Below are 8,621 nucleotides of genomic sequence, written 5' to 3'. Positions count from 1 at the left end.
TAATTTTTTTTTTTTTTTTTTTTTTTTTTTGCAGTGTTTCTCTTAACACATTTGTTTGGTGCCACCTATTGGCCAGGAGGATGATAAAAGATGAAACAAACCACTCATTGCTTCAGTTCACTCTTGAATCACGGGTCAGCCTTGCGCAGTGAAGACATGCATATGTTTATATTTTGCTCAGCGGCTCTCGTCACTTGTATATCTTTACTGTTATTCTGTTACAGTGACTAAACACACCGACCCAAGACATCACTCAGGTTTTAATCCCAGCTCCACTATTTATAAGTTTTCAATCTTGGGAAATTTTCTAGATTTGTCAGTTTCCTTTTCTATAAAATGGAGACTCTAGTTGTGAGGATTAAAAGATGTAATAAACACATACATGCATATACAGTCATACATATGTATGTATGTATGTATTTACAGTTATATATAATTTTACATATAATGACATACATGTACAGATATACATATAAATGTACATTCATGTATGTGTATATATAATTGTGTGTGTGTGTGTATATATATATATGGTTCCTGGCACATAGTCAGTACAATATAATGTGCAATATAATTGTTCTCTACTATTATTAACAAAAGCAAAAATAAATTCTGCTGTTTGTTGAATACTTACCATGTTACAGGCATCAAGCTGAACACTTCGTACACTGGACTCTGATCATCACTGAGTTGTTCTATTTAGAATAAAAGAAATGAGGTTTGGAAATTTACAAAACTTGCTCAAGGTTATAGCATTTGTCATTATCAGAGTTGGAGTCTGAGGGCAGGTGTCTCTTATTCCAAGGCACATGCACTGAATTATTTACCCTATAAGGAAATGGCAACCCACTCCAGTGTTCTTGCCTGGAGAATCCCAGGGAGGGGGGAGCCTGGTGGGTTGCCATCTATGGGGTCGCACAGAGTCAGACACGACTGAAGCGACTTAGCAGCAGCAGCAGCAGCAGCATACTTCCTTTCTAGGTGCATGTCATTAATTACCTTTTATATTCATTTTCTATTATAATAAAAATTAGTGTATTAGCAGATACAATGCCAATGTATGCTATGCTATGCTATGCTATGCTAAGTCACTTCAGTCGTGTCCGACTCTGTGTGACCCCATAGAGGCAGCCCACCAGGCTCCCCCGTCCCTGGGATTCTCCAGGCAAGAACACTGGAGTGGGTTGCCATTTCCTTCTCCAATGCATGAAAGTGAAAAGTGAAAGTGAAGTCGCTCAGTTGCTCAGCGACCCCATGGACTGCAGCCTATCAGGCTACTCTGTCCATGGGATTTTCCAGGCAAGAGTACTGGAGTGGGGTGCCATTGCCTTCTCCGATGCCAATGTAACTAGAAGCCAAAAAACACTTTAAAAATTTTATTAGATTCTTTTTTATGAGTTTTTAAACGATTATTTGAAGGAACTACTATAAAGGTTTAAATGTGATATAATTACAGTATAATCTTGCTATATATTTATTTCATATTAAGTTGTTGGGGAAAAGGGAAAATATAGGACCATCATAAGTATTATTTCAAATTATTTTTCAGAAATATTTCTGCTATTACTGCTAACAACGCACTGTTGTGATCTTTAAATTTAGGTTATTATAAAGTACTCTTGCCTGGAAAATCCCATGGACAGAGGGGCCTGGTAGGCTGCAGTCCATGGGGTCGCTAGGAGTTGGACACGACTGAGTGACTTCACTTTCACTTTTCACTTTCATGCATTGGAGAAGGAAATGGCAACCCACTCCAGTATTCTTGCCTGGAGAATCCCAGGGACTTAGAGCCTGGTGGGCTGCTGTCTATGGGGTCGCAGAGAGTCGGATACGACTGACGCGACTTAGCAGCAGCAAAGAGACCTAAATCACAGAGTTTGTGTAAGGATTCATTGTTTCTCTCCAAAAGTTCAAACTTCAAAAACAGACACTTTCATATATTTCACTGTTTGCCCAACATTTATTTAGTACTTAGACCTGTGATTAGAATTAATGTTGTTTTGTAATCTTTCACAATATAAAATACTTCCAGGTGAATTGAATGCCTTAGTAGAGCAGTATCCAGAAAGTTAAAGAGGAGCTGAAAAATTTTAAAATTTAGAATAAAATTCTTATACTGTCATCAGAAATTGTAACCACCACTTGGTGTATCAATAAGGTGTTATTGTGGCCCTCTTGTGGCTGATGGAGGAACTGCATGTAGCTTGTCAGTACCTTGAAAGATGGCTTCCCTGGTGGGTGCGGTGGGAAAGAATCCACCTGCCGATGCAGGAGACACAAGAGACGGGGGTTCGATACCTGAGTCGGGAAGATCCCATGCAGGAGGGTATGGCAACCTACTCAGTATTCTTGCTTGGAGAATCCCATGGACAGAGAGAACCCTGGTGGGTTACAGACCATGGGGTCACAAAGAGTTGGATACAACTGAGCAGGCATGCACATCTTGAAAGATCCAGAAAAATACTTTTGAACCTTCCAGCTTTTCATTCTTTCAGGAGTATTGCTTGGTCATCTTCTTTATCGCAGTTCAGTTCAGTCACTCAGTTGTGTCTGACTCTTTGCGACCCCATGGACTGCAGCACGCCAGGCCTCCCTGTCCATCACCAACTTGCGGAGTTTACTCAAACCCATGTCCATTGAGTCGGTGATGCCATCCAACCATCTCATCCTCTGTCCTCCCCTTCTCCTCCTGCCCCCAATCCCTCCAAGCATCAGGGCCTTTTCCAATGAGTCAGTTCTTAGCATCAGGTGGCCAAAGTATTGCAGTTTCAGCTTCCACATCAGTCCTTCCAATGAACACCTCCTTTAGGATGGACTGGTTGGACCTCCTTGCAGTCCAAGGGACTCTCAAGAGTCTTCTCCAACACCACAGTCCAAAAGCATAAATTCTTCAGCTCTCAGCTTTCTTCACAGTCCAACTCTCACATCCATACATGACCACTGGAAAAACCATAGCCTTGACTAGATGGACCTTTGTTGGCAAAGTAATGTCTCTGCTTTTTAATATGCTGTCTAGGTTGGTCATCAGAGAAGGCGATGGCACCTCACTCCAGTGCTCTTGCCTGGGAAATCCCATGGATGGAGGAGCCTGGAAGGCACAGTCCATGGGGTCTCTGAGGGTCAGACATGACTGAGGGACTTCACTTTCACTTTTCACTTTCATGCATTGGAGAAGGAAATGGCAACCCACTCCAGTGTTCTTGCCTGGAGAATCCCAGGGACGGGGGAGGCCTGGTGGGCTGCCTTCTATGGGGTCGCACAGAGTCGGACACGACTGAAGTGACTTAGCAGCTAGGTTGGTCATAACTTTCCTTAAGGAGTAAGCATCTTTTAATTTCACGGCTGCAGTCACCATCTGCAGTGATTTTGGAGCCCAGAAAAAATTAAGTCTGACACTGTTTCCACTGTTTCCCCATCTATTTGCCATGAAGTGATGGAACCAGATGCCATGATCCTAGTTTTCTCAATGTTGAGTTTTAAGCCAACCTTTTCACTTTCCTCTTTCACTTTCATCAAGAGGCTCTTTAGTTCTTCACTTTCTGCCATAAGGGTGGCATCATCTGCATATCTGAGGATATTGATATTTCTCCTGGCAATCTTGATACCAGCTCGTGCTTCTTCCAGCCCAGCATTTCTCATGATGTACTCTGTGTATAAGTTAAATAAGCAGGGTGAAAATATACAGCCTTGACATTCTCCTTTTCCTATTTGGAACCAGTCTGTTGTTCCACGTCCAATTCGAACTGTTGCTTCCTGACCTGCATACAGATTTCTCAAGAGGCAGGTCATGTGGTCTGGTATTCCCAGCTCTTTCAGAATTTTCCACAGTTTATTGTGATCCACACAGTCAAGGGCTTTGGCATTGTCAATAAAGCAGAAATAGATGTTTTTCTGGAACTCTCTTGCTTTTTCGATGATCCAGCAGATGTTGGCAATTTGATCTCTGATTCCTCTGCCTTTTCTAAAACGAGCTTGAACATCTGGAAGTTCACAGTTCACATATTGCTGAAGCCTGGCTTGGAGAATATTGAGCATTTTAATGATCACAGGTACAATTAATTGTGAGAAAAGAATAGCATTAGTTCTATAGTCAATTTTTAAGGGTATACGTCAAGAGAGAATTTCAGAGGCCAGAGTTTTCTGAGGGTCTGTGGTAACAACACTTTAAAGCTGCAAACAGCTGTCTCTGTAGTAGCACCTTGCGATGAGACACACTGGGTCCAAGGCTTCATCTAGAATTCTAATTCCTGCTCCTACGGGGAGAATGGTTGGCGTGGAGTGAAACCAGGGTGTGGGAGGGTGACCCGGGGGGTGGGTGCAGAATGGTACCTATTCGCCAGTCAAAAAGTGGGTTGTAAACAGATGTGTAAGTGAACATGTTATGTTTAAAAGAAATTCTGATCATTGCATATATTAACTCTTAATTCCTCCTTCCAAAGCTACTGAAGCACTTTTACTCTTAAGTTGGAAAAAACCAACAGTACGTGCTGAGTTGTGTGTGTGTGTGCAGGTGTGTGTGTGTGCATGTATGTGTGTGTGTGAAGAGAATGCCATCCTCCACTTACCCTGAGAGGGTAGTGTGAGGAAGGCAGTCGTGTGCTCTGTGCATCACTATCTTGTTACCACTAGTTACCCGTAGGGACGAAGGACATTAACAGTTTGCAGTTGAGGGAAGAGTGACCTTAAAAATGCAGTATTGTGTCGTATGGGCAGTCGATGACCTCTTAGCTGATGGAGTGTTCCTGTCTCTTTGCTATAATCATCCCATTTTATTTAAGCACATTATTAGCACAGTAACTGTTTCCCTTTTTCTACAGGTCATGAGCATCTTAGAAGCATTTGGACATGCCAGGACCACTCTTAATGACCTGTCCAGCTGCTTCATAAAGTATTTTGAGCTACAGTTCTGTGAGAGGAAAAAGCACTTAACTGGAGGTAAGTGTACAATTAACAAGGAGGCCTCAGGAGCTACAGGAAGGGGCCAGAGACACACTGAGCATGGCAGCAACAGTGACAGGTGCGTGTGTGTGCGTGTGTGTGTGCACGCATGTGTGCACACGTGTGTGTGCATGCGTACGTGTGTGTGCATGTGTTCGCGCGTGTGTGTGCATGTGTTCGCGCGCGTGTGTGTGTGTGCATGTGCATACGTGTGTGCATACATATGTGTGCACACGTGCGTGCGTGTGTGCATGTGTGTGCATGCGTGCATGTGTGTACATGTGTGTATGTGTGTACATGTGTGTGCGTGTGTGCATGCATGTGTGTGTGTGCATGCGTGCGTGTGTGTGTACTGTCTGTATACAGTGTGTGTATGGTGCGCATGCACTTGTGTGTGTGTAGTGTCTCAGCGTGCACATCGAGGGTGTCGAGTCATGAGTTCTGAAATGATTGCAAATTGAAAACTCTTCTGAAATGTAAGGTGAACCTTTTACAGCAGTGTTTGTACAAACTGTATGATATGAAACCAAACCAAAACCAGTTGAAATGAATCACACTTGCCAAACAGAGAAACAAACTAAAATAATCAAAATAAAATATAACGAGTATATAATTCCTTCATGCAACATACATTGAAATCTATTTTTAAGAACAGTGAATCTGTATTTTAAAATGATTGGATTAAAACAAGTCAAAAAATCAAAATAATCACTCCACTAAACCAAACTGAACTGTTTCTAATTTTATTTATATATTTAATGTATATTTTAAACTAGGGGTTCCTGTTTAAAACCCAACTAATTTAAAATAAACATGATTTTATATCTTTCAAATCAAAAGAGTATATATGCAAATTAGTAACATAAATACAACTGTATATAGAGTGCCTGAATCTACTTGGAAGAAATATTAATTTTCAAAATTTTGTAACAGCAGTCGGCATGAAAACAATTGCTAATTGTAATGACCTTTTAAGTAGACCGATTTTATTTGGCATTTTGAATTACCCTATCTTCCTTTCAGGAAACGATGGTCACTTCTGACCAAAGTTTAGAAACAAATAACCTGTATTCTCTGCTTCCCAGGTGTCTCGATGATAAAGAATCCGCCTGCCAGTAGCGGAGATGCTGCTTCCATACCTGGGTCGGGATCCCCTGGAGAAGGAGAAGGGAATGGCAACCCACTCCCTTCCCAGTATTCTTACCTGGGAAATCCCACAGACAGAGGAGCCCAGCGGGCTACCGTCCATGGGTCACACCTAGTTGGACACAACTTAGCGACTAAAGAACAACAAGCCTGTATTTTGCAGTTAGCGTATGTCTAAATCCCATTATGGCTAAATGAAATTTGGTTAAAAAAATGCATAAAAGGAGTAGGAAAAGATAATTTTAGCTGTTAAAGTTAGAGGTTTAAATTCTGCAATAGGAAATTGTTTTGTTTTGTTTTTGATTTTTTAATCCATGGCTAAGAGCTCTACTTGAAGGTCTACAATTTAGGAAAACCTCAGAGGACAAATGTCTTAAGCATGACTCTTGTTTTCACAGCTTTGCTTGTGACAACCCAGTCAGAACATCCCTCCAAGTGAAGGGATCACTTCATTTAGGAGCATTAATTCCTCCTGACCTTTTCAGGCATCAGGGGTTGGAGCCACAGAAGCTGGGAGCTCGGGGGGTTCCAGAGGCCCCATGTTCCAGCCCCTTGTCACTCCAGGGGACCCAAAGATAAGTACCCAGTGTAATCAGGGAGCTTGTTAGAACTGCAGTCTCATAATCCACCCTGAACCTCAGGACTGGGAATCTTCAACAGGATTCCCCGGCAGTTCCGACAGACCCTGACATCTGGAAGCAGTGGTTCTAACCCAACCCGACTACAGCTGGACGCTAGGGTTTCTACAGGATTCCCTTGGAGGAGATGCAGCTTGTTCTTGAGTCAGTATTCCCATGGCCAAGATAGAGACGCACTAAGTGGCTTCTGACGGACTCATTGTTTAGTTGCTCAGTCGAGTCCGACTCTTTGCGACCCCACGGACTGTAGCCCACCAGCCTCCTCTGTCCATGGGATTCTCCAGGCAAGAATACTGGAGTGGGTTTCCATTTCCTTCTCCAGGGGATCTTCCCGACCCAGGGATCGAACTTGGGTCTGCCGCATTGCAGGCAGACTCTTTACCATCTGAGCCACCCGGGAAGTCCTTCTGATGGTCTTATCCATTCCTCACTTCATTTACTTTTTTTATGGATAGAGTTTAAAATGTCCTCTTCAGGCATGTTAGTTTAGAAAATTAGCGTATGCCATACAGAAAGCATACAGAAGCAGGCTTTCGAGGGGAGCCTTGTGTTACTGAGCCGGCAGCCCCACAGAGCCGCCGCACAGTCAGACCGCCTTCCGGGCTGCAGGCTGTAACTCGAGGACGATAAGTACTCCTGCGGGCGAACCGGAGGCACTCCCAGATGCTGGGATGTGCCCGGCGTAGGTGCTGAGCTGAGGGCATCAGTGTAGTCTCAGCCTGGCCTGCAGCTGAGCGCATCCTCTTAGGAACGTGCTGGTCCAGGCTCCCACGGGGCAGGGCGCCCCGCACGCTCCACTTGCCCTGTGGTTCTCCCCCCATCCCCTTCTCCTGAGGATCACCCTTCATTCAGGTCCCGTCGCCTATGTTTGCTGGGCAGCCTCCTGCTGTGCTCTTTTAAAAATGTGGCAAATTGATTTTGAAGTGGTTTTATATATATATACATATATGTATTTTTTGATTTCAAGAATAGTACAACTGCTAATAAATAAAGAAGCATATAACGTTGGTGCTCGTTGAGGCTACACTAATTGACGTGTAATGCCTAGGACATGAGAGGTCGGGGGAGGCTAACGGGAGCAGTCTGTGGGCTCAGATCTTAGTTTTACTCTGTTTAAGAGGAAGACGAGGAATGTTCAGAGGATGCTTATTAGGAGAGTGAGAGTTCAAGGGCACTTTCTTTGGAGTGAACTTTGAAGAAACTTCAAAGTGTACACTGCAAAGCTGAAGACTTGAGCGAGATGTGACGAGTGTCATCAAATATTCACCCCCCACGGGGAAAGCGTCTTGAATACAAAGGCGGATTCTTTGTGCAGCAGAGAGTTGGCCGAGGTTCCAGAGAAGGAGCCTGCTCGTGACTACACTGTGCTTTCTACCACCCCAGGCAAAAGTTCAAGCAGGATGCAGAGCAGGTGCTAGCATGCTAAAGACGGTCCAACCTGCGATGCGGAGCTTGGACCAGAGGGTGCTACAGACCTTCCCCCTCGTCCGTGTTCTCTGGGTCCAAATATGTGCCCTGTGTTAACACTGATGAGATCTTCCGATGCCGAGAAGGGTGGCTCGTTAGCACTGTGGCCTCCCGGTGCTGGCAGCACAGGGTACACAGGGTCGACAGGAGGAGACGAGGGCATCAGTGACCGGCAGCTGCTGTAACGGAGCACCATGCCCTGGCGGAGAGCTATCCTGCACAGTTCTGGAGGCTGCAAGCCCAGCATCCAGGCGCAGCAGGACTGAGCCACCTCGGGTTCCCGGGGGAGAGTCTGTCCTCGTTCTTCTGGCTGACACTTGACACTTGACACTTGACACTTGACAGAGCCCTGCTCTGCTTTGTCACGGGGGTTCTTCCTGCGTCTCTTCTTACTGAGACACCAGTCATGTTGGGTTAGGACCCATTCCACTC

General features: G+C 44.4%; 1 protein-coding gene across 1 annotated transcript in view; it reads left to right on the top strand.

The window, feature by feature from the left end:
- Positions 1-8,621, top strand: part of MYO16 (myosin XVI) — a 322,068-nt gene that overhangs the window by 138,418 nt on the left and 175,029 nt on the right. The window contains exon 14 of the mRNA XM_010831550.1: positions 4,818-4,935. Within this exon, the coding sequence (XP_010829852.1) occupies positions 4,818-4,935 (118 nt within the window). The remainder of the gene's footprint in view (positions 1-4,817; positions 4,936-8,621) is intronic.

The sequence above is a fragment of the Bison bison genome, unplaced genomic scaffold (assembly GCF_000754665.1).
Source record: "Bison bison bison isolate TAMUID 2011002044 unplaced genomic scaffold, Bison_UMD1.0 scf7180017864527, whole genome shotgun sequence".
Taxonomy (NCBI): domain Eukaryota; kingdom Metazoa; phylum Chordata; class Mammalia; order Artiodactyla; family Bovidae; genus Bison; species Bison bison.
This window is presented reverse-complemented; position numbering and strand designations above follow the sequence as displayed.